The following is a 27,561-nucleotide window of genomic DNA, read 5'->3' as shown; positions in this document are numbered from 1 at the left end:
AATGTTAGCTTAATTCACACAGCACTGCTGCAAGCAATTCATTTCAAAAAGCTGATATACCAAAGCGTTTAAATATGTAATTCTTTTTTTTTTTGTTTTTTTTTTTTTTTGAATATACATCTGTACAAAATAATGGGTGAGTCAGTAACATTAAATATGAACAAATAAATATGCAGCTACAAAACGATGTGCTTTTACATTATTACAAGTAAAAAAGTTAGAAGATAGTATTTACACGTAAGCAAAGTGTGAATTAAAAAAAACGTTATCTTAATTATTTTTTTAATTACGAATTTGCTGCTACTGTGAAATTATTCGCCTCTTACATTTTTTTATAATTATTCAGAAAATACATTAAACATCATAAATCTTTTTCATTAAAAAATATTTACCGCATACAAAGGGGCAATACGTTTAAAAAAATGTCTCAAATACACTCGTATTAGTTTATAGTTAAGATTATTTTTGTGTTGTAGAAATTTAGAGTTATTCATACTACAGGTTACCTATTGCTTACTTATAGATTGACACATCTCGATTTTTTAAGTTTAACAATATAAAGAAAATATTACAAACAATAATTTATATTACTAAGACCGTTGTACTAAAGCAGCCGCTTACTGATTGCGATCACGCATAAACCACCTGTACGGTAACTCTCTAAGTTTTACAATATAGATTTGACAAGGAGTCACATTATTCAATTTTTTTTTTTAATTTACTCAATGATTTTATCCCACATAAACGCAGCTACATTCTCCAGTATTTGTTTTTTTTTTTTTTTTTGCGTTTTTGTTTTTTGCTGCTCTTTTATATATGGAAATAGCACATTTAATTATCATCAACTGACGCACTGTTCAATCTAATGAGAACATCTTCTGGCAATTGCTGATTGTTATTTGACTGAGAGAGAGTACTATTGGATTTGCTTCCTGTGCTGCTGGAATTTATTGCACGGGCAAAGCTATCATTGTTGTCACCGCCGGCACCTGAATCATCAATTGCCTTGCTGCTGATGCGCTGTTCTTGTTCTTTTTCCATTTGCAGAAAGTTGGGGTCTTGTGAGGGGCATTCCAGGTGTACACAATGAAAAATCTGGAACATGATGGGAGATATAAAAGTACGAGAAATTGTAAATACATAAACGTAAAACTTGAACAACGCCCACATATTTTTTTATCTTTTACTTGCTTTTCGTTTCGAATACTCACCTCATTTGCCGTGTTACGCGTGCCAACAATACGTATAAATACGATCGGCCTTGGCGTGAAGGAGAAATTTTGCCATGAACGCATGTGCTCATTGCGTTTGTCGACTACTATGTGCCAATCCTTTTGATTAACTGATGTTTCAATATAAAAACTATAGGTCCGGTCATCACAGTCCCACAGCAACAAACGCATCGAACCAATAACATACGGTTGGCCTGAAATTCAAAAGCAAATTGCAACACAAGAACATTCAATGCATTCTAAAAATCATTAAGTCCATACTCACCCAATCTGACAACAATTTCACCGCTACCCAACTGATGACAGGTGTAGCCCGAGTCCCAATCATAATTCACATAATCACCATTCAAGAGCGCGTTACGCGTACGACTTACACCGTCCACCACAATAGCGCTCATGTCGGTACGCGCAACATTTGATGTAGGCGCCACAATCCCGTTGATCACCTTCGGTATGGAAACAGTGTACATTGCCTCCAGCCCAACAACATGGAATACCTAGAATAATCGGTAAAATCAAATTTAGTTTTATTACAAAACCTTAACCTTGAATTTCCCAGAATAATATATGCTACCTTATTCACAGTGTTATGTGTGCCCACGAGCTTAATGTAGCGCACTGGCCGTGCTGGGAAATACAAGATTTGCCATGAGCGACAATAATACTGGGAGTAATCAATGACGCGATCCCAGTTAATGGAATTCGCTGAAACCTCTATGAAATACGAATATGAACGATTATCACGATCCCAGAGTAGCATCTTGATATGATTAATAATACAGATTGTGCCCAATTCCACAGTTATGCCGCTGTCATTGTTATCTGTAATGCAGTGGCGCGTGTAACCCTTTTCCATGTCATATGAAGCACAATCACCATCGAGCAAAACCGTACGACATTCACCTAGTATGGTATTTGAACCGAATTTCGCCGTGGCCACATTCTCTTCTGGCCAAAGTGCGGCACGATATGGTAAATATTTAGAGGTTGTTTGTTCTTGAATAGCATCGAGCAATTTGTCGGGTTCCAAAATGCCCGAGGGGCGCACAACTTGCAGCAAGTCTTCAAGCTTCATCAGCGGCAAGCGAACGTAAGAAACTACAGACTGAAATCAAGAAATAAAGAAGAATTAAATATTTGTAATATTTTTCAAATATAATCTTCTTCTCGATTACATCAATGTTGATGTTTGAGTGGTGCTTGGACCACTCCCATACGGCTAAAAAAATCTGGACTTCAGGCGCAAAGAACGAGTCGCGACTCAGTACTTCCTCCAGCGACTCCTGCAAAACATACAAGTATATTTTATTAATTTAATGTAATCCAAGTACATCCAATTCTTACTAACTTTTGAAAGCGCACGGAAGGATTCGTGTTGCATTATATCTGTGGCATTGCGATCCATAAATGTCAAACAGACTTCGGTTAACTTGTCCAAATTATATAGGCGTGCTGCGTCCAATATGGCGCAAACATTATTCAAAGCCAAATAATGCCGCAAGTATTGAGATATTGCGTTTTCTAATTCGCTGAAACCGTACTGGTTGGCCAAACCCAAAGTATCAAGTATATTATCTTCATCCATCTGTGCGAGCGGCATACGACCCGAATAAATATATTTTAGCAAAGCTTTGAAAGCCTCTACGGGAATTTTCAATTCGATTTCACTTTGTCTGGATTCACACAGGCCTCCGAACAAGAGTGCACGAAAATATTCACTACGTGCCGCCAAAATGACGCGATGCGCTGGTAGCCGCTGATCCTCTACTATAAAAGTGACATCTGAGTAATCATCGTTCATACAGAGCTGTGCCATTTGCTCCGAGAAACGTTCTAGAAAGACAAGCAAAAATTTATAAAACAAGGCACTAAATTACGAAAATGCGTCGTTCAAAGAACTTTGAAGGATACGTACCTGTTAATTTTACATCATCGCACCGCGCCTTGGTCAGCGAGAGCAATTTATATTCACTTTGGCTGCTCATCTTTTATGACGCGCCGTTTAACGAACACAAATACTGAACTTGAAATTTAGTGAAATAAAATGCAAATGAATGTAGTAGCTGTACACTGTGGTAGTGGCAATACAAATATGCAAAGATTAGAGGTATGAGGACGCAAAAAATACAATTATTTCAAACAAAGCAAGCAACGAACGATTCTCTACACTTTATAAATTTCCCATATCGGCAATAGTTAGATTACTGATTGAAAGGATTCTCCTGTATTTTAACCGATTACTTACGCAGTTTTTTGCTAAAATTACGGAATTTAAAAATGTTTTCCGGCAGCGACGCAATTATTTTCCTTTATTTTGTACCGTTCTTTTAGTTTTGTTTGGACGATTCTTATTGTGTAAAAGTTGCCAGACTGCGCAGTACTAAAACTCGCGAAAGAGGTTCATCTTACTAAAGCCCCACACGATCAAAAAATATCGGTATGATTGCCGCGTAGAAGTACGTTCACATATGCATTAATTACCAATTAATCTACTCGTTCACATATGACAGATTACCTTCAAAATTGAAAATCAGCTGTCAATACTGTTGTGAAAGGTTTTTCTTCATAGGAATTATTTTGGTGGAATATTTCGGTGTTTTTGTTTGTTTAATTATTTTTAACGAAGGAGAAGAGATAGTTAATTTAATTGCTTAATATCGATGTTATTTTTATAATAAGTAATAAGAGGGCACACCTTTATGCACACGCGCTTTTTTCTGTTATATGAATGTTAGTTAATAATACCTAACAAACATATTACTAGAATTATGCCTACAAACCTGTTTTCTTTGGCGGCATCCATTTTATTTGGTTTTTATTTTAACGTTTTTCTTAACACTCGTAAAAATAATGATCTATTACATAGAAAACACAGGGTTGTATGTCGAAAAGTATGGGCTTTATCTAGGATAATTTTACAATCTCAGATGTTGGTAGAGAAATTTTATATGGGAAATCTCGCATTTTAAGTACGGATTCGGAGTTAAACACGAAAAAGTATATCATCTGCTTATACGTGGACGTATTATAGGGTCAAATAATGATGGATTATGATCCATAAGTATCTAAATATTTCGAAGCCCATCAACATGGTTCGCGATCCAAATATCACAATGAATATTAAATATGTAGCAGGCACCTGTCAGACCCATCAGAATAAGCCGGTTTGACATCATACAAAGCACAAAGAGATGTTATTGTTGTGGAGGACTTGCCGTACGACTAAAGTGTAAAATGCCTTTCAGCAAAGTTGGACACAAGCCAAACAACTTTTCCTTCGACTAACCCTTGATTCGTTTACATTTTGCGCTATAATTGTTTTGATTATACTATATATAGATATGATAAAATCAATTTTGCGAAATGTTTTGGATACTGAGAGCTTGTATAGTGTTCTAATTTCTCGTTTTAACTTTATTTCACTTACTAAAATCTAATTCCTGTTCAACTAAAAATCGACATTTGATTCAACGTCACATATAACAAATCGCGTCAAAAGTTAAATCGTGTAAGCGGTTTTTATTCCTCATCTGTTTTTAGTACACTGACATTAAAATTGTGGATAGCGCCACTTTCAGGGAATAATTGCCAAGATAAGAGGAATTTTGGAGGTTTAACTATGAAGTTTTGTTAACAGCCAACTTTTAAGGTTGTTTAGCTAAAACAAAGCTTCAACGAATGCAAAATAAATAACTAAATAATGATTTTATTTAAATAACCAAAAAACCAACAAAGAACGAATAAAACTTATCCCATTTGAATTACATTGCAGTACAAAAAATTAATTCTGCAACAACAAAACAGGTTTATTTCTTTCATTAACCATACCTGAAAAATAAAAATCTCAAAAAACCATTTTTGAAGGTAGAGTTATTTCTTAAGTCAAATATGAGCTAGACTTTGAGACAAAATACAATAAAGAATCCCAAATATATTGAAAAAATATAATATATTTTTTTAAAAAAGCTCAGTTTAGACTTAAATTTCTTTTGTTGGAGGAATTTAAAGCGATAGTTTTAAATCTAAAATAAACGTTTTTTTATTATGCTGAATGATACTGCCATTGTATAATCAGTTAAAAACTCCTCTTTCTGGACAAAAGTTAAGTTGTGTAATGGACTCGAGACCTTTACAGGTTCCCATTGTGTCTTGGCATATAATTTTTATATTGGTATCAGGAAAATCATTTTGATGTTTTTGTGTGAGTGTTGTGTGGAGGACAGAAAGCGTATTATTAATTATATCAAAATTTATAAATTAACTTACTAACCAAAAATTATTAATAAATTATTATTATAAATAATTATTTGTTCCAAATATATGAAATAAACTTTTGCATTAACCGTTAAAATATTCGGGACTCTAATTTGAAGGGAAATTCCAAGAGTTTTATTCACATTTCGTTTAAATACGAAATTAATAGAATATTCTGAGCACTATCATATTTGAGGCAATTTATTGTCTACTTATTTGTACTAATACTTTTAAATTTAAAATATTCGTATTTCTCTATTTCGAATGCGCTGTTGCCCCATTCATTCAATTCTGGAGCCGAAAGTAAATTAGTAGGAAAGAAGGAGTAAGACCTTAAACAGATTCCCTTTTCATTATCTCTAATTGCGTGACTAAAAAATACTGCCGAAAGACTTAGATAGCTGCTAAAATCACCTTCTATATGGTATATGTAGAATTCAAGAATGATAGAGAAAGAGATTGCGCTTTCCGAATTCGCCGAGTCTTAAGAGCCCATCAATATATAAACAAAAACGGGAATTACAAGAATGATAGAGTAACAAGTGCGCCTTCCGAATTCGCCATGTCGTAAGAGCGGATGAATAAACAAGCAAAAGGAAGGGGAATTACTCGTTTGTGAAGAGGAAGACTAGGCGAAAGCAGCGGAAACAACCAAACACAAGAAATTATACACACACATATAATATCTTGCCACGGCGTCTCTCGCATAAAATCGCAAAAAAAACGCATTGAAGGCTTTCTATTAATTTGTGTTCTGACAATTTAACACACAGCATTTCGTTTTCATTAGTTTAAATCTCACAAATCACAAATTTACCAAGCTATTTACTGAATTTCCACAAACACGTAAGTTTTCCTACTTTGGTTTGTTATGTTCGTTTCTTTTTTGTATTGCGAACTGTGCTGACGTCATATATATATATAATTGGCGCGTACACCCTTTTTGGGTGTTTGGCCGAGCTCCTCCTCCTATTTGTGGTGTGCGTCTTGATGTTGTTCCACAAATGGAGGGACCTACAGCTTCAAGCCGACTCCGAACGGCAGATATTTCTATGAGGAGCTTTTTCATAGCAGAAATACACTCGGAGGTTTGCCATTGCCTGCCGAGGGGCGACCGCTATTAGGAAAATGACGTCAGACTTCTCAAAATAATACAAAATAAAGTAAATGCTTTTAAATTGCGCCACCGTAGATATTCAAATCGCCTTGAGAGAATTACTTGTTTGTGAAGAAGGAGACTAGATGAAAGCAATGGAAACAACCAAATATAAGAGATGTTGCGCACATATACATACTTTCTAGCCACGGTGTCTTCCACATAATAACGAAAAACTGCATTTGGAGGCTTTATATTCATCTGTGCTTTAGCAATTTAACACGCGGCATTTCTTTTGCATTGGTTTGTTTGATCTGACAAATCACAATGTAACCAAGCCATTTACTGAATTTTCACTAATATAGCCTGTCAAACTTTAAAAAAATTCACGCGACTCAGGATTGGCCATTCAATATCTACTCACGCTCATTTGCTAAATGGTTCGCCCAAACTACTCTGTCCTCACTGCAACTCCATCGATTACTCAACCATACATACTCTTGACTACTGCCAAAAATGGGAGGAATGTAGAAATGCGATGTTTCCTAACTGCAAGCCCACTGATTTATTAAAAAACACAGATATTAATAGTATTTCCTTAATTTGTAAATTCATTTCACAAACTAGATTAAGTATATAGATCATTAAGCTCTGAACAATCCATATAATCCATAACAGCTATTCCTAACACTCACCCCAAAAAATATCCTTCCTCTCCACCATAGTTCCTCCTCCCTTAACTTTAACCTCACCCAAAAAAACAAATTAGTATATTAGTATGTATGTATAGTATATAGATACTTAAGTTTATATTATCATAAGCCGAAGGCCCTGGCAGCCAGTGCTTACTACTTACGTGTGACAGTTATTTATAATTGTAACTCTTGTAAAAATAAATAAAATAAATAAATAATTTCTCCTAGTTTTGTTTGTTTTGTATTGTGAAGGGCGCTGACGTCAGAGTAAAGTAACTGTTTTTTAATGGCGCCACCTCCAGTACTAAATTCGCCGTGTGTAGAATGGATATTACTTTTAATGAATTCGCCATGTTTATTACCATCACACCAAGATTCAATTCAGTGTGTAAGCACGCTGTTATGGTACTTCATTAAATGCATCCCTGTAAACAGCTGTTTGCAACTTTGTTTACGCCTATCGTTTTCATTTCGTCCCTTTGAAATTTATTTCAGGAATAATTGTTTACCAAATTAAAAAGGTAAAATTTGTTACAACTGTTAGTAAGTAGACCATTTTATTTAAACTATTTCTTTTGCAGGAATGCGTAAGCGTGAACTGCAAAGTATTCCCCTAAAGCTGGCCGAGCTAAAAGAGTACGACATTGTTCGGAATGAGCGCGCTATGGCACGTACACAAGGACAGCCAGAGGACGCACTACCAGATCAGCCTTCACCCATCGCCAATGTTGGGCCGAAAACGAAAAAGGAAGTACAGGCGCGACTAAATACTACAATGTAGGCTTTAATTAGTAATCAGTACATCTAAAATATAGTGAATAATTAAATTATCAGGCTGGTTCTGTAGTTCATTTCCAAGTAAATTTCATTGGAATTTTCTCACAAATGCATTGAAACATACAATTTTTATAAATTACTTTGTACCGATAAATGTTGAATTTCTGTTTGAAAAAAAAAGGTATGCTGTATGCAAAATTGGAAAACGATTTGTGTTGATTTCTTTTGAATTTCTATGTAGATTTTCATACAGGAAAAGAGCAAGGAATTTTCTGTATTAAATTTATCGGTTGAAAGATGTAAATAAAACTTTTGCTTTTGGTTTCGAATCGAGCATTTTAAGAGTGACAAGATGGAATATGCGTTTAATAATTAATTTGTAAGCCATTTTTATCTGTGGCTTATCGATATCCTTTCATAGGGGAGCAGAATTTGAGAGTTTGACGAGATGCCGCACATGCAACAATTACACAATTCCACTAATGTATTGTAATGTAAAGTTTCATTGAGCTGCATTCGCAGAAAAACTTTAGCGTACTAACCGTAATGCAAACATGAGAATTCGCTTTGCGGTAAGAAACCGTCGCGACAATTTCCGCTTTCCCCTACATTTAGGTTTTCTCTTTATTCTAGTTAAGTATTGATTGTAGATTCATTAACCACAACAAGCCCCTGTGCAGAAAGACCACCGGCGTAGCTGTTATATCAAAACGATACACATTGCGAATGGTGGAAACGAGGGCGCAAAAACGGGCTGAATCAATTACTGCAGAATTCTTATTTATAAGTGAGGAATAGTGTATTGGCGACGGTGAAAGGGTTTGAAGGTCAAAAAAAGTGGTGGTTTAGGATTTGCTGGGATAGCGTAGCAATCGCTGACAGTTTCTTAATTGATAAGAAGTTAATGAAAATTGATTACATGCAAGCTATTGAAGTCAGTGGCAGACGGATGCGTCTGGTGGGTTGTCGTTGAACGAAATTTAAAGACCAAATAAGGTGAGTGTTTGTATGTATTTGCTAAAGTCTTTATTACGGGGCCAACATGACGTTTAAAATATTGAAAATATTTTCCATGGCTGCTGTTTTTAATTAATTTTTCATGAAGCCTTACCGGAAAATACCTGGGATCTGCTTTGACTCATAAAAATACATAAACACAACATATTTTGCTTGAATATAGCTTAATACCCCCTCAATATTCTAGTGTAGAGGCATGCATTTGAGGTGTTTTTGCGGGTGTTATAAATAAAAAACGAAATATATTTTTACCATCCATTTCTTTTAACAGACATTTATTAATCTTTTAATAATGTATAAAAACAAAAAAATAGAATTAAGTTAAGAACTGAAAATTTTATAAGCTGTTGAAGGGGGGGTCCAAAAAAAATGGCGCACTAAACTTGTCATGATTGCAAGCTTTCTAATTATTTGCAACAAAAAAATGAAAAAGATTGTTTATTTAGCTGAATGGCACAACTAAGAAAAATGGAAAACTAACTAAGAAAAAAAATGAAAAAATAACTAAGAAAAAATGGAAAACATTGCTTTTTTCTAAATTATTTCTGTCCGAAAAAATAGTACATTTTTTTCTACTTTTTGAACATTTCTGAATTTTGTAAAAAAAGTAAAAAAATTTATTTTGTTAAAATAATTGTTTGTACGATTGAGATATTTATTGAGAATACTTACACCAAATTTCAAATGAATTGAGATATCAAGTTAAACGTTTTGAAAATTGTAAATCTTCTTCTTCTTAATTGGCGCTATAACCGCTTACGCGATTTTGGCCGAGTTTAACAAAGCGCGCCAGTCGTTTCTTTCTAGTGCTAACCGGCGCCAATTGGACACACCAAGTGAAGCCAAGTCCTTCTCCACCTGATCTTTCCAACGCAGAGGAGACCGCCCTCTTCCTCTGCTACCAGCAGCTGGTACCGCATCGAATACTTTCAAAGCCGGAGCGTTTGTATCCATTCGGACGACATGACCCAGCCAACGTAGCCGCTGGATCTTTATTCGCTGCGCTATGTCTGTGTCGTCGTAAAGCTCATACAGCTCATCGTTCCATCGTCTGCGATATTCGCCGTTGCCAACCTGCAAAGGTCCAAAAATCTTACGCAGAATCTTTCTCTCGAACACTCCAAGCGTCGCTTCATCGGATGTTGTCATCGTCCAAGTTTCTGCGCCATACATTAGGACGGGCATGATGAGAGTCTTGTAGAGTGTTAGTTTTGTCCGAGAGAGGACTTTACTGCTCAGTTGCCTACTTAGTCCAAAGTAGCACTTGTTGGCAAGAGAGATTCTACGTTGGATTTCAAGGCTGACATTGTTATCGGTGTTAATGCTGGTTCCTAAATAGACGAAGTCCTTTACAACTTCGAAATTATAACTGTCTACAGTGACGTGAGTGCCGATACGCGCGTGCGCCGACTGTTTATTTGAAGACAGGAGGTACTTCGTTTTGTCCTCGTTCACCACCAGACCCATTCGCTTTGCCTCTTTATCAAGTTTGGAGTAGGCAGAACTAACAGCGCGGTTGTTAAGGCCGATGATGTAAATATCATCGGCATACGCCAGAAATTGTACGCTCTTATAAAAAATTGTGCCTGAGCGATTAAGTTCTGCGGCTCGTACGATGCTCTCCAACATCAGGTTAAAGAAGTCGCACGACAGCGAGTCACCCTATCTGAAACCTCGTTTGGTATCAAACGGCTCGGAGAGGTACTTCCCAATTCTGACGGCGCTGCTGGTGTTGAGCAACGTCATCTTACATAGCCGTATTAGTTTTGCGGGGATACCAAATTGAAACATCACGGCATACAGGTAACTCCTTTCCGTACTGTTGAATGCAGCTTTGAAGTCGACGAAAAGATGGTGTGTGTCGATTCTCCTTTCATGGGTCTTTTTCAAGATTTGGCGTATTGTGAATATTTGGTCGATGGTAGATTTTCCAGGTCTGAAGCCACACTGATAAGGTCCAATCAGTTGGTTGACGGTGGGCTTCAGCCTTTCACACAATACGCTCGCTAGAACCTTATAGGCGATATTTAGAAGACTAATCCCGCGGTAATTGATCCGAGTCGATGTTGGGTCCTCGGATCGTACGTACATCTAATATACTAGAAGCGTGTCTTCCGTCTATCACAACATGATCGATCTGGTTTCGCGTTTTTCGATCAGGAGACAGCCAGGTAGCTTGGTGGATCCTTTTATGCTGGAATCTGGTGCTGCAGACTACCATGTTTCGGGCCCCGGCGAAGTCGATCAGCCTCTGTCCGTTACCGGATGTTTCGTGGTGCAGGTTGAATTTTCCGACTGTGGGACCATAAATTCCCTCCTTGCCCACCCTGGAGTTGAAGTCGCCAAGCACGATTTTTATGTCGTGGCGGGGGCAGCACTCATAGGAACGTTCATAGAAGGAATCTTTGGTCGCATCGTCCTTCTCTTCCGTCGGGGCGTGGGCGCAAATTACCGATATGTTAAAAAAACGCGCTTTGATGCGGATTGTTGCGAGACGCTCGTCCACCGGAGTGAACAACAGTACTTGGCGGCGAAGTCTCTCTCCCACAACAAATCCGACACCGAATTTGCGCTCCTTTATATGGCAGCTGTAGTAGACGTCGCAAGGTCCTATGGTTTTCTTTCCTTGCCCCGTCCATCGCATCTCTTGGATGGCAGTGATGTCAGCCTTTACTCTTTACCCTTTACCCGAGGGCATCATCCAGCCGGGCAGAGGCACCTTCCCCATTAAGGGACCGGACATTCCAGGTGCATGCCCTCAAATCATAGTCGTTAGTTCGTTTGCAGGGGTCGTCATCAGTATAGGGAGGTCTCATCAGAAGCTTTTTTAAACTTTTCATTGGGGGGGATTTTTAAATGGCGGGTCCCAAACCCAACGCACAACCAGATATCCTGGAATGTTTCGCCTTCTCACGTTAGCTCACTCCCGAACGGGTGTTCGGAAGCTACCCAGAGGATACGTGGGCTAATCCCGGCCGTTGTGAGCTGCTTGAACCATATGCAGAAGAATCGTCCTGGCCATTCCCAAGTGAATGGCGATCAGTAACTTTCCCCACTTGCGTGGACTTCTACACATGGAACCATCCTCAAATAATTGTAAATAGTTTCGAGAAAAACGCGTTTAAAGTTTCGGGTAAAATTGCGCCCAGTGTGTGAAGTCGCAAGAGTTTTGAAGTCGTGTCACTAAAATAGCTATATCTCTGGAAATAATTAAATTTTTGACTAATCCTTTGGACAGATTGTTCTTGAAAGGTTAAGCTATGAAAATATGACAAAAAAAATCGATTTTTTCAAATTCCTACACTACAATACCTACACCCATAAGGGCACCTTGGGCTTCTTGGAAAAAGAGCCACATTTCCTAATTTTCCTTTACGTTTCCTCTTGTTTTGAGTAAATGAAGGCACTGAAATTTGTAATTTAATTTAATTTAACAAATGCCTTCTGATAAGTTTTCACAAAACTGGAACTAAATATCGCTTCGGAAATTTTGAAACTAAATATATAATTATTTTCAGTATTTCTTGATGGAAAGACTAACGCCTCAAAAACGTTTACAAATCGAGAAATTTTATTATTTTACAAGAATCAATGCTCCGTGAAAAGTGTTCATCGCGCGCTCAGGCCCACTTGTGGTGATGAGGCCCATTTTTGGCTTAATGGCTACGTCGATAAGAAAAGTTGCCGTTTTTTGGGCTGAAGGCAAACCCGAAGTAGCTCTACATTTCATTTATTTCAAGTCTAAGACATAATTACTCTACATAATACTGTACTGTACTGACTGAAAAGTTCTGATCGACATGGTCAAACCATATTTCTTCAGGACACTGCCAGACTCCATGTTGAACAAGTCGTCAAAGCCGCACTCCAAGAGCTCGAATGTGAGGTCCTTCAGCATCCACCGTATTATCCGGACCAGGCACCAACCGATTACCATCTTTTCCGTTGCCTCTCACACCACTCGAAGGGCGTTACCTTCGATAACAAAGAGGCCCTTAAAAACTGACTCAACAACTTCTTTGACACCAGACCAGGTGATTTTTGACAGAACGGCATCAACAAATTGGTCGAGAGGTGGGAAGAGGTTGTAAAAAGCAATTGCGAATATATAATTGATTAACTTATTCATATAATTATAGTTTTTTTCGTTAAAATAAACGTCTTCGGTAAAGCGCTACGAACTTATTCCCCAACCCAATATATTATACCGTTAAAAAGTTGATTTCTCTATACCCTAATCAATCAGATTTCTTCCCCAATAATGTTGTAAACGCAGTGCTTTTCAATGTTGCTCTTTTGCTAGAGGAGCTTTCTGTCTCCATTTCGAATGTTTTATAAGAAATTACAAATTCAAACAATGCCAGGATTGTTGAATAATAATAGTAACAATTTTTTTGCCGAATTGTTGGAGCATCCATATTTGGCCCCTAGCGACCTCCATCTGTTTCCAGAACTGAAAAATTCATGCGTTAAAAGCGTCTTTCATCAAATGATGAGGTCATAACAGCAGTGGAGGAGTATTTTGCTGCCCATCCAGATTCTCACTTCAAGAATGGAATTCATAAATTGGAATCTCGTTGGAACAAGTGTACATTAACACTATACTGAATAATAAAACGTATTTCAAAATATAAAATTCGCACCCTAAATACAAAAGGGTCACAACTCAAAATTTTCCACACTCGAGCTTGACTTGTTTACAGTAGCACAGGAAACAAACTATGTGACATATCACGCTGAAATTTGCCATGTAAGCTTATAACAGTCCTACCAAAAAACAAAAAATTTATTTTTGCCATATGTCATCCGCGGACCGTTTTATTGATAACGTCTCGTTCATATTTGAGCAGAAGGAACATTTTGAGTTGTGACCCTTTGTATTTAGGGTGCGAATTGTGTTTTTCTTATCGAACCGCAAACCTTTTTGAGCAGCCTAGTAACTCGAAAAGTTTTGGGAATCCCATTATGAAACTTGCCGTGATTGCTACTCATAGTCCAAGTTATTATTAAAAAAAGAACATCTGAGCAGGCTGTTTTTGAAAAACTACAAAAAAAGTGTTTCCAAATTTTTAACAAAAAAGGGAATTTTTTTTAAGTACAAAAAAAGAACCATCTGATCTGGGCTGTTTTTGAAAAATTACCAAAAAAAGTTTTCCCACAATTTTGAACAAAAAATTTTTTTATAATTACAATTTATGTTAAAAAATAATAAAAACATGCCTACAATTAAAGAAACTTCATGAAGAATTGACGACTATATCCAAAATACTTGGACTATTAACATGGGATCGCTCCAGTGTAAAGTATAGAGGGTTTCTTTCATATTACAAATTCGAGCCGTCTTTCAATGCTTTCTGCTTTCAAATTAGTTGAAAAAACTTGTTTAGAGGTAAATTCTAACAATTAATGGAATTATTGTCATCTCATCAATAAGATACCTTATTACACAGATGATTTAAACTTTTTTGTCCACTTCGATGTGCGCTACCCCCACCATGCCAGGCATACCGCAGAAGCCTTTTACCTATGAAATCTTAAAGGAAGGCAACACACTTCGTACAAACACTCTTATCCATATTCGTGTTTTCGGTCAATCTTATTGACAGCTCAATTAAATTCGGTTTTGACAGACTAAAGGCCAATTATCCATAATTTCCATCAGTGAAATCAGTAATTCCTTCATACAAATACATCTACAAGCACTTAGGGAACACAAAACAGACTATTACTCAATTCAAGTGTGTTGTTGTTGTCGTCGGCACAGCCCTGGAAAGACCGATGAGTAAATGGTGAACGACGATGACGACGACGAAAGATAAAATAACAACTTTTGAAAAGCCACAAATTGACAAGTGTAATCCATGGAATGTCGCCAACATTTTTGTGCTCACACAAGTCAATTTCCACAAGATTCACTTGCAATCCAACAATCGAAAAATAGCAAAGGCAGAAGGAGAAAATCGAGCTGAAGTAGTGGAGACAGATAGTGGAGGTGGCAGGCAAGGCGCCACTCTTCGGCTCTTGCAGTATGCTTCGATTTGTGTTGTAGGTGAGTGCTGGAGTTTTATGTGTATGCATATATGTATGTGTGTACGCTCAGAAGGCAGTTTGCATGTGCTTCTGTCTGCTCAACCACCAAATCAGATAAAACGTCACTTTTGTGCGACTAACAGAGCGTATATGCGCTCGTGGTTTTACACAACTTGACTGGCTGGACAGTCAAGAGCACCAGCAGTCGCTCGAGTATGGAGCCACTTGTCGTATATTAAAATATTGAGCTGTAGACGAGAAGCGTTGCTATGGTATGGAGTTTGTGTTATGGAGTTGCTGTGCGTAGATTAGGTCAATTGGACATTGCTGAACTTTTACACAGTACATTATAGTATACTTACATAGGTGCATACATACATACATAGCCAAATGCAAGCTGGCCGCCCGATATGCATTCTAACCGCCACATGTGATGCTCATTCAGGTCGATACTTCCTGTCACTTGGTTAAAAATGAAGTAGCACATTTAGGAATGTGGCATTTAGCACTCTGCCACCGAAATATGCTAACACACTCATATACATATACACACGCATTCACATGCAGAAATTTTCTCACATCATCACACACATTTTCGAGCCAGTTTCCAACTGCACCAGCCTGTCGTGGGTGTGTTTGTGATGCTGACCTGAGCAGCTGTTAACATTAAATGCGCACTTGTAGCAACTTTTCCCCGGAGACATATTGTCAAGTTAAGTGTTTTATGAACTAACCAACGCATACAGTGGCCAGCCGTTCCCTCAAAACTGCCTTCTTTAATTGTGCTTTGGGCTGTGCTGCTGAGTTTGTGCCTGACTTTGAACGCTAGCGCCACTGGTGAACTTTACTCTCATCACCACTGAACTTGCTGCCTTTTTGACTGCACTTTTATCCTTCCCCATCGGGCTTAGAACTCACTCCTTCCACTTGAACCCTCTATTCGTTTTTACATTCCACTTGCTGACCATTTGATGATTTCCACATGCTAAGTTCAGTATCGCCCGCTCGTTGGCTCACTCCTATGCACTTGCCACTTTTGTATGGAATATACGTATGTGTGTACCTTCTGCTGGTCATCGTCATATTGAACTATTTAAGCGTTTAATTTGATTTCGTTCGAGTGCGGTTTTTCTTGTTCACTTTCGACACTTTGTAACTACTTTAGCAGTACAAAGTACTTTCCAACTTACCTACAGTGCAAGAGTTACATCCCTGTCGGAAATTTTGCCTAAAGTAATGTCTATATGAGAGTCGCAAATGTGCATATATTTTATTTTTTGGCGCCTAAATTATTTTGTCCGAGTTCAACAAAGTAGTTCGTAGTATTCTCCTAGATAAATGAAGTTTGCTACTACCTGAAAATTATAACTGTTAACAGTGACGCGAGTACGCGGACGGGAGATATTTCGTAATGCCCGTTCACGTATTTAAATATCACCGTTGGTAGTCCGACACCATACTATCCTCTCTCAATAAATGATTTATGATGGTATGCCCAAAGATGATAGATTACCAGGTTTGGTCATCCGAAGCAAAATTGGGAGAGTGGGTTCGGCTGCCACGTCACCGGGGACTTCGCTCATATCATACACTCGCCCCATCAGTCATTGCTCAGACAGAAACAAAGTAACATAGGCAATGGCTGTGCTTATTTTTTCGTATATCACCAACACAATCTTAGTTTTTTCGTAGACAATGTCCTGACCCCGGTTACGTAAGCGAATCAGTCGATTCCTTCAAATTCGCTGAGAGCCGGTTAACGGTTTGATTTTGACCATACTTCTGCATTCTCTCTATCATGGGTACTCATGTGCCTTTAATTTTTTATTGCCGTGATGATTTTTGTCTTTAGTTAATCAGTTTCAGATGTCCACTTTTAGACGAGGGATTATAATTTTCATATGGATAACGGGAGATCAATTCCATATTCATTGAGTAAAGTTCAGGGATTGATTTTTCTTTGTAGTGTTGTCTCCCTTCACCTGGAGGTTGGGGAAGTGTACTCGCCATAAAAAAGGCATTATCTGGTCATCTGTCACTCACATTTATCGTCCACTCTCGAATAATATGCCCTTTTGCTTTTCTAAACTTGTTTCCAATATTGTTCGCGTTACGTCTGATCGTAATGGAGCTGTGTAGTAGTACTGTGTAGCAGTATGACATTCCTCCTCATCGTAGAAATTGTTTTTCGTGATCGTCGAGTTCCAATTACTTCTTCGATGGCTATTGCCCGCGAGCGACGATGAATAACAAGAATGTTAATTGTTTGTAAGGATAACAGCTTTTTGGACGACGACCGACCAGAAGTGTGAGTGGATTTTACAACGGCGTTAGGAATTCTTTCGCTTGCCGCTGGCCGATAGTATTTCGCCAGTATTGACCGAATTTCTTCTCTTCCCACTTTCTGAGAAATTCGTTAGTGTGGGCGTTTGTAATTCCACAGAAAGACTAGATGATCATCCATTTCATTTTGGTTCATGCTCAGGAACCCAACCTAATAGTATTGTGAAATCGATATTTTGAATTTAGGCTCATTGATTCCCGTCCCAGTTTTACCATCTTCTAATTTTGACCCATCAGTAAACCATAGCTGGGAGTCAGGTTTGAAGATAGATAGAATTATTTCTACAGGCGTACGGCCTGTAGGTCCTAAAAAGAATGAGTTTGGGTGATAATGTAACAGCCTTATAAAAAACAAGAGTATGTCGAAAGTCTGGCGATCGCCGTAGCTGAATGGGTTGGTGCGTGACTACCATTCGGAATTCACAAAGAGAACGTAGGTTCGAATCTCGGTGAAACACCAAAATTAAGAAAAACATTTTTGTATTAGCGGTCACCTCTCGGTAGGCAATGGCAAACCTCCGAGTGTATTTCTGCCATGAAAAAGCTCCTCATAAAAATATCTGCCGTTCGGAGTCGGCCTGAAACTGTAGGTCCCTCCATTTGTGCAACAACACCAAGACGCACACCACAAATAGGAGGAGGAGCTCGGCCAAACACCCAAAAAGGGTGTACGCGCCAATTATGTATGTATGTATGTATGTCGAAAGTATTCTAAGATCTTTAAATGTTCTTTCATATCGCCACTATTTAGATCGGAGATGCTTTTATATTTATTTTGGCAGAGAAGTCACTCTCTATCAGTTTGAATATATAAATAGAAGGAGACAGCTGGCTAGTCTTAATTAACATAAGTTTGCGAATAGCAAAGTTAGTGTACATGACAAATATTGTAGAAAAAATAAGAATTGCTGAATCATTAGTGAATCGGTCTGGTCATATGGCCAGTTTAGAGTCAGATAATAAAAAATGATCTTATACTGGTTCAGCCTCAAAATAAGTGAAATATTGAAACAACATTAGAAAGCCAAGGGACCTCATACTTTTTCTCGATATATCAAGAGTAGGCAGCCCATGACGTATCCTGTAATCAATCAGAATTTCGAATTGGTTACCATTGGGATTGGTCATGGTATTGGTATTGGTCATTTTCAACAAATTAGGAATCCTGGAATGGAATGGAATGGTATTATGACCAATCATTTTGTGTTAGGGATCCACCCAGAGAAGAAAACTGTTCGTATTCTTTTATGTTCCATGAATGAAGCCCCTTGTTCGGTTAACATTCGGATAAACCCCTCGACAATTCCATTTGACTATGTATACTTTTAACTAAGAGTACAATTTCTAGCTGGGATTCTACAATACAATCGTTCATATGAAATATTAGTTCATTCCTTTCGGTGTTCGACTCCTCCGTTCTGTCTTATCTGATTTGACTTCCGGTCAGTGCGGTTTTACTTTATTGAACTTGGAAACTTTTTCTCTGCCACTTAAGCTGATGCCTTTGGCTAGCAGGTGCGTGTTGTGTCCTTTTAATGAGTACATGTGTTTTGCAATCTTGTTACATCAAAAAACACATGCGTATTTATGTATGCATGTACATGTGTGCATATGTATGGGTATGAGCAGAGAAAAGTTTTATACGAGAATTTCTATGGAAGTCAACTAAACAAATTGCACTTGTACGATTAGACCAATGAATTTGGTTATTGAAGTTTCTTTTTGTTTTTCGAAGAAAATATACAAGTACATACATACAAAAGTACAATATATATATATGTATATATATATGTACATGTATTAGTACGTAACAGCAGTACTCTTGTTAAATAAAACGATAGGTGTCGATGTGCGAGTATAAGGAATGCATTAAAATTAGTATATTTTGTACACAGATGAGAAGAGATGATTAATGAATTTTGTTAATATCGTTACTAATTTTTTTTCGAAACTGTACGAAATTAACAGATATCCATAACCTTCTTTAGTAGATATCAATATTGGTTTTGTTACGATTTCAGAAGCTTCACTTCGACTAAAGTTTTCTATTTTTTAGCAACAGCAATCCTTCACAATAAAAAGATTTTTTTTGTCCTAGCGCAGTTTCGGTCCATTAATTGTTTTTTTGTAGGTGCCGGTCTTCTACAAATTCTTCCCTTTATTTCATTGACTTTTTCAGTGATTGGTCGCCCAGTGCGAAGTTTATTTTCAACATCCAGAGGGAGTCCTCTATCTCTGTCATTTAAGTTTTGTTGTTGTTGTTACTGTAGCAGAATAAACATTCCCCATACATGTACAGAGAGTGCTGCCGTAGTGACATTCCTTGGCCGGATATAAGTCCGGGCCAGACCGCCAGCGACGAAACGTCCTCCAGGTGCTCGTCGACCTTGTTTCATCGATTAAGTTCGTTTAATTGCTTGATTTGTAAATTTTACAAAAAAAGTACTTCGCACTTTCCACCGAGTAAATACAAATTTTTGTTTGATTAACTGTATTTTATTCTCTAATTTAATTTGAATTGGCTAAGGTTTAGGGAGGTTGTGCCCAGGTGCCGCTTTTATGATATTTGGTAATATCTCCATATAAGTGACGAATTTCTGACGAAAAAAAAGCTAATTTTTTCGGTAAATTCTTGTTTTTCGGTAAATTTGGAAAATGAAAATTGGGTCGAGGACCTCACTGTAGACGTGAAAAGAAAAACATTATTTGGCACCTTTACAAAAACGATAAAAAAAATTGTAGAAATAATGAATTGTTCACGTAAAATGGTAAGCAATGCTGTTAAATGTATTCGTACAAAAGAAAATACGCTTAAAAAAAAGAAAGTTCGAAAGACTACAATTCAGCAGGACAAGGCATTCGTTAAGAAAAGTAAGCGTGACCTTTCTACGTCCTCTCGAGTGAGAACACTCGAAATAAATGAGGAATATAGCCTAATTGATGTATTCAGAGTTATGTGAAGACGCCGTAGACCGGGTCCCCTGGTGGTCTAGAAATTTCAAAAAATCGAGTTTTTGTTTTTTCGATATTTCGAAAGTATAGTATCTTAAGAATATACTGTGAAATTTTCATGAGGAAATTCCCAATATTATAGAACTAACAGCCCATTAACTAGGTAGAGAGCGGTCCGCGCGCTCCTGTACCTCAAATTTTAAACTCATTTATCTCGAAACGACTTTATTCAGGCTGGAGCCGCCAAAAAAAAAAAAATTCAACCTAATCGTCTGAAATTTTAATATGTTGCTCACAACATCAATGGCTATCGCCCGTACTCGAATCATATTATTTATTATTATTACAATTATTATGTATTTTTTTTTATTAAAAAACTGAAAAAACCGATTTTTTGGGTGTCAAATTCAAAACCATGAAAATTCAAAACCATGAAAATTCAAAATTTATCAAATTTTTTTTCTAGTACCCGGCACAGCTACAGTCATACTAATTAATAATTTTTTTGGGTTTTTGTGTTTCAGATAAATAGAAAATGGACAACACCGCCCAGGTCCAATTTTTCGGGTGGATAAACTTGAGCGCCATTTTTTAAACGATTAATTTAAAAAAATTGTTTTTTAATTTTTATATGTTTTTCATGTTTTTTATTGCAAAAAAAACTCCTCAAAATACCCTAAATTTTCGAGCTCTAGACTACCAGGACCCCTTAATGAAAATAAATTGTATGGGCATGTCAGCAGAAAAAAAGCACTACTGTCGAAAACATATATCAAGGTCGCGTTTCTTTTTTGCGAACGCCTATAGAAGAAAAGCGTTAAAATTCTGGAAAACAAATTCTTACGCACGAAACTAGAATTAATATGATTGGTCCTGATGGAAGACTTTTGGCTCATCGTGAAAAAACTAAGAGTTCAATCCCCGCTACACAACAAAGATCTTAAAGCGCGGTGTAGGTAACCTGAAAGTGTTGAGGTTATTTTCTTGGAGTGGAGTTGGGCCAATAGTGAGAATAAATGACAATATGGGCAAGTTTGATTATCCTGATATTCTCAGAAATACGATAGATCCATGCTCCTTCCAGTCTATGTTACTAAACTTGGTATTCATGCATCATAACGACCGCAAGCATACGACAAATATGGTGCAAAATTGGCTTTCCAAAAATAAAATTACAGTTCTGGAGTGATCAGCACAAAGCCACGACTTTAACGCCATAGAAATTCTGTGGAACCATATTAAGGTTAGGGTTGGGGAAAAAATTGTATAATGCCAATAAACTATGGTAAGGAATACAGGAAGCGTGGATATATTCCCTTGGTGAGATGCCAAAAGTTGATATAAAGTTTACTTCGCAGGTAAGAAGCAGCTTGCAAAAAGTATGATATGTACTAAGCAGGTAAGAAATAAATCAACACATTTAACCAATATGAAATAACTAATTTCTGATTTTTCTTGCAGCTCGACAAAAGTGCGCTATTTCAGGATGTAGTTCAAAATGTGATGAATTCCGATTTTTCGAACTCCTTATAATTGCAAATATTAAATTATAGGGTACTTTCTCTTAACCGACGACTCTCTTTAGCCGACATCTCCCATAAGCGGACATATTTTTTTAGCCCCTTAGGTGTCCGCTTAAGTACATTGTATTATTTATTTTGCGTATTTTTTTGTTGTTTGATAACACTAAAATAAAAGAATATATCTGTACAAAAATAACTGTTTTACTAGATTATCTGGTAAAAATATTCATCATTATATGTTATTGTGGGAAAATGCGCTATTTCTTTGTCCATAGCTGTAGATATACAAAAAATCTACTTAAAACAATTTTGTTTGACTGAATTGGAGAGTTGAGTATTTTGCCACTACAGTAAGTCAGGCCAAATTATGAAGCACTCGTTAATAGAAGAGTGGGTAAGCAATATGTTAAACCACAGGATAATCACATCCTCTATGGGGCATGCTACCTTAAGTGTAATAGCCGCGAAAGGATGCCCACTAGGGCGAAGCATTAAGTCTCAGGAGTCACAGAAGCCTGGGCTCGTACTTACTCGAGAATGAAGACTTACAAATGCTCGCTCCCAAGGAGCTGGTTCGATTAGTCTCAATACTAAATAATTAGCATTAAGCACTTAGTGGCGAAATAGATCAATCGGGTCGCAGTGCCTAAAGGCCTTCTTAGCCTAATCCGTACAACCATCACCATTACCATGTTTTAGACTCAGGAAAGCATTATAAGTAGGTGTATTGACCGAAAATCGTTAAGAGCTTCACAAGTATAGCGTTTTTCAATAGGTGCGCTTCAACTTTTTTCCGATAGGGAGGGCGAACGACGCAATATTTTTTATTTTTCGCTTGTCATTTGTCAACTTCATTAGTATATATTTCATCATGAAACGCTACACACTTGAGCAACGCTTGCAAATCATTGAATTTTATAATAAAAATGCGTGTTCTGTTAAGAAAGTTTAAAGTCGAAAAATCATCTTCAGTGATGAAGCTCACTTTTGGCTCAATGGCTTTGTCAACAAGCAAAATATGCGTTACAGGGCAGAAAGCAATCCACACGTGATTCATGAGGCACCGTTGCATCCCGAAAAAATCACTGTTTGGTGCGGTTTACATGCCGGCGGCGTAATAGGCCCATATTTTTTCGTTGACGAGAATGATCGCCACGTTACTGTGAATGGAAATCGATACCGCGACATGATACACGATTATTTTTGGCCGCAATTGAATGGTATGGACTTAGACGACATGTGGTTTCAACAGGACGGGGCCACAAACCACACAGCACACGCTACAATTGATTTGTTGAAGAGTAAGTTCGTTGAGCGCATTATTTCCAGAAATGGACCGGTTGAATGGCCGCCGCGCTCGTGTGATTTGACGCTTCTAGACTATTTTCTTTGGGGTTATGTGAAGTCATTGGGCCAATATTGAACGCGAAATTGCTGGAATTTCGGCCGATTTATGCAAAAGAGTGGTCGAACATTGGGTTCAACGATTGGACTTCGTAAAACGTGCACGCGGTGGTCATGCAAAAGAAATCGAATTTCATACTTAAATGTATATGTTCAAACTCGATAATAAAAAAAAAATTAGTTAAAAAAGTCAAACCGTTTGTGTTTTATTTAAAAAAAAAAGTTGAAGAGCTCTTACTGAAAAACGCTTTACTTTAGCCATGAGTTAAATTCAAATTTACTGTCTCTGTTAATTCATGTGCCCGCAACTGTGTGCGCTATAAAATTTAACTTGAAGTAACTGCTTGAAAATTTAATTCTGTAGTGTTTTAGAATAGACGTTGCGGTAGATGGAAAATACCATCTGCTAAATTGCTAGCTAATGTTCTTTAAGACTTTCAAACAATTAACTCAAGTAGTCGTAAAATTATCGTAAATCATACGAAACGATCAGCAATAAAGTAATAAACGTCCATTTGCCCTTTTCAATTGGTGACAAGTATTGGTTACACGCTGAAGGCTACTTACGTACACACATACTTACATGCATACATACAGATAGCTACTCCTCTCTTAACATTCATAATGGTTTATCGGAATGAAATTCCAATGTGCCTTCCCCAACTCACACGCCATTGGCGATACGAATGCTAATGAAAAGCTGATGACTACAGCAATAAAAGCAAATATCTTCCTTTCATTAACACCATTTGACAACGAAAACAATTAATTATAAATTTATAATGCAAAGCCACTGGAAAAAGTTGCGGATAAACGAACATAAAATAAATACTAATACTCGTATGAATGAATTTATGTGCGAGTTAATAAGGTTAAGGAGTGTGCTGAAGCAAATCATACATCCACACACATTCATTCATAAGTATGTATGTATGTATGAAACTATTTGTATGCATATTTAAATAGTTAGAAGCCTTTTGGGCACTTGCCATGCTTTGGTTAGCTGTGCAAAAGGATCGTCATACAAAAAGGTTTCACACATTTACAGTGAATGCAAATATATGTATGTATGCATGTACGAATATTTGTAAAATTAATTTTCCATTTTCAAAATTCTATTGGCAGCGCCTACCCGAAGGGGGACGAGGATTCATGTTTATAGTTAAGTAAGGACGCATGCTGAAGCTATTGTTTTTATTAAGTGTCGCATGATATGAATGCACATAAACACTTCAAGTGGCAACATGACGTGAATAGTGTTTTTCTACCCAAAGCTTTGCAAAGGCGGGAAACGTATGAAAACGCCCGAAATAGATATAAATACACAGGCAAACAAGCAAGTTAGGGCACATGCCATGGAAAATGGTATGTATGTGTAAAGAATGTGTAAAAAAAGAACTTTCTATTTGGCAAAAAAGTGTTACTAGCCACACATTTGAATGGGTTTTAACAGCTGCATTTAGAGCTCTATAGAGTTTCAACACAGGCGGCTGCTTTGGTGACTAAGCAGGCGACAGCATCCGGGCAGCCAGTATCTAAATGGCAGCAACCCTTTTTAATACACTCGCCTTACATAAGGTAGTAAATGAATACAGTGGCTTCCATAATTTTTCATGCATTTTTGTAAATGAATTCAATTCAGTTTCGTGCAAAAACAAATTACGAAAATAAATACAAAAATATTTTTTCTCAATGGGTTACTTGTGAACACCTTTGCGTCTTTTATAAGTACGAGAAGTTGTTATTAAGTAACGAAACTGTCGCTGTGAAACATTTTGTTTTGATTTCATACACATTTATTTACTATTAAACTCAACTTTCTCCCCTCTCCTATCACTACATACAACAGCTCCATGCAAATCCTTCATTGTTCGAAGTAGAGCTGGTCGTCTTCGCCGGACTCAAATTTAGGTCAGAAGCAGTATTTTTGTATGTAGAAGAGACAGAAGTGGGACGACACAAAATCCATTGAATTTGGCGGCTAATTTAACACTGGAACACTTTATATATATATATATGTATAATTGGCGCGTACACCCTTTTTGGGTGTTTGGCCGAGCTCCTCCTCCTATTTGTGGTGTGCGTTTCGATGTTGTTCCACAAATGGAGGGACCTACAGTTTCAAGCCGACTCCGAATGGCAGATATTTTTTATGAGGAGCTTTTTCATGGCAGAAATACACTCGAAGGTTTGGCATTGCCTGCAATACTTTACTTGGCTAAAAACCTCTTGACCGGCGATACGGAATGAGCTAACGCATTGCCTTCGTTAAAAACCTATGACTTCCATATTTTGGGTAATTTCTTCTCATTCTCTTTCACAGTTCAGCACCAACGTGAAGGTAATAATGATGACTAATATTAATATTTGCCTTTAGTAACTTGTACTTTCACCCCCCACCTATGTAAATTGAACGAAATAATCATTATTTTTCTATGTGGAATGGTGAATCGTTATGTAAACCTTTTCAAATCCTTCAAGATGCCAATAATAATTTGCTATTAACTTTCTATCCTTGAATCACGCCCGAATTGCTAAGGATACTCCTCTAAATGTTTTTGCTTCTGGCATATTTTTGGATTTCCGCACGTATTACCATCAGTTCCAAAACAATTCATTTTAGTTTCATCCGCCTAATTAAGCTGTTTTCATTGCTTGCATGTTTAGTATGTATGACGCCGGAACTTAAGACGGACCGTCTCCGGGTAAGAAGAATCCTTTTTTTTGATTTTGGATTCATACCATTTTATTTGAGATGCCTACGAATTGTGTACGAATGAGAACCTGTGATGTAGGGAAATGTCTCTCTTACCTCGCTATTATCTATACCAATTGCAGTAACTCTTGGCACTACCAGTTGTCTCACAAACTCAATCACTTCACTCACTAAATATTTGCTCAGCAAAATACTCTATATTCTTAGATGAGTTTTTCTCTTAAGTCGCAAATTTGTCTGAGTCGAGCAGTGAAAACTATATAGTCATGAGTTGAAAGACACACTAAAGTTAGGAATAGTATAATTATCTACTCGGTTAGTAAGGCTCAATTTACTACGTATATACAGGGTGGCTGATGAATTTTGCTACATTAAGAAACTCAAATAACTTTTTTTTTAGTGTATGCAATTCATTTATTTTTTTTTCAAGTTGAAGGTCATTAAATTTTATTAAATGTAGCTTAACTAGTTTTAAAAATAATTGAATTTAAATGCCCTCCATGGTCGTTGACACAAGTGCGGCATCTTAGTAAAAAGTTGTTCATTGCTGCTTTGAGAGTTGCGACAGGAATAGCCGCAACTGTTGCCCGAATGGATTGTTTTAGTTCATCCAAATTTGTTGGCTTTGTTTTATAAACCTCTTGTTTACATAAACCCCACAAGAAAAAGTCAGGTGCAGTAAGGTCAGGCGACCTGGGGGCCAACGAAATTCGGAGTTTCTTGAAATCAGTTTATTGGGAAATTTTCGTCGCAACTCTGCCATAACAGTCTGGGCTATGTGAGACGCTGCCCCATCTTGTTGAAACCACACAGAGTTGAAAGGAATTCTCTTTCGGCGTAGTTCTGGATAGAAAAATTCTTTCAGCATTTTCAAATAACGGTCTCCAGTAACCGTAACGGTGTGACCATTTTCTTCAAAAAAATAAGGCCCGACAATACAGCGTGAAGAAACCGCACACCACACTGTCACGCGAAGAGGATGCAATTCCGTCTCGTGGAGTATCTGTGGGTTAGAAGTACTCCATATTCGGCAATTTTGTTTGTTCACATTGCCGTTTAAATCGAAATGGGCCTCATCAGACATGAAAAGGCAGTTTAACATGTTTTGGTCTTCTTCCACCATTTGCAGGATCTTCTGGCAAAATTCCAAGCGAATCGGCAAGTTTGCTGCATTCAGTTTGTTAACCATTTGAATTTTGTAGGGAAATAAGTCTAAATCTTTGTGCATTATTGTTTGCAAAGACTGTCGGCTGACACCAAGTTGAGCAGATAAGCTTCTTGTTGAAACCCTTGGATTGCTTTGTATAGCTGCAGCTACAGCAGCGATCGTTTCCTCCGTCCGAACTGGTGGGTTTCGATGATAAGGCCTTCTTGCGACTGTTCCTTGCTCAGCAAAATTATTCACCAGTCTCATTATGGTCCATCTGCTCGGGGGATAGCCGCCAAACATCCGCCTGTACTCTCTCTGTGCCAAAACTACGGACTCCAGTGCGTGATAGCGGCGGACTATCCAAATTCTTGT

The 27,561-nt window shown here is 37.5% G+C and overlaps 1 protein-coding gene across 1 annotated transcript; it reads right to left on the bottom strand.

The window, feature by feature from the left end:
• Nucleotides 1–755: 755 nt before the first annotated feature.
• LOC128858186 (BTB/POZ domain-containing protein 9) lies at nucleotides 756–3,471 on the bottom strand. The gene is made up of 7 exons (XM_054094238.1): nucleotides 3,148–3,471; nucleotides 2,581–3,065; nucleotides 2,408–2,515; nucleotides 1,807–2,337; nucleotides 1,498–1,729; nucleotides 1,212–1,426; nucleotides 756–1,095 (listed from the first exon to the last, which is right to left on the bottom strand). Exons 1-7 carry the CDS (start codon nucleotides 3,215–3,217, stop codon nucleotides 832–834), a joined length of 1,905 nt encoding a protein of 634 aa, XP_053950213.1. The 5' UTR covers nucleotides 3,218–3,471; the 3' UTR covers nucleotides 756–831.
• Nucleotides 3,472–27,561: the final 24,090 nt, after the last annotated feature.

Source organism: Anastrepha ludens, chromosome 3, assembly GCF_028408465.1.
Source record: "Anastrepha ludens isolate Willacy chromosome 3, idAnaLude1.1, whole genome shotgun sequence".
Lineage (NCBI taxonomy): Eukaryota > Metazoa > Arthropoda > Insecta > Diptera > Tephritidae > Anastrepha > Anastrepha ludens.
Note: the sequence above shows the minus strand (reverse complement) of the source record. Positions and strands in the feature narration are given on the sequence as shown.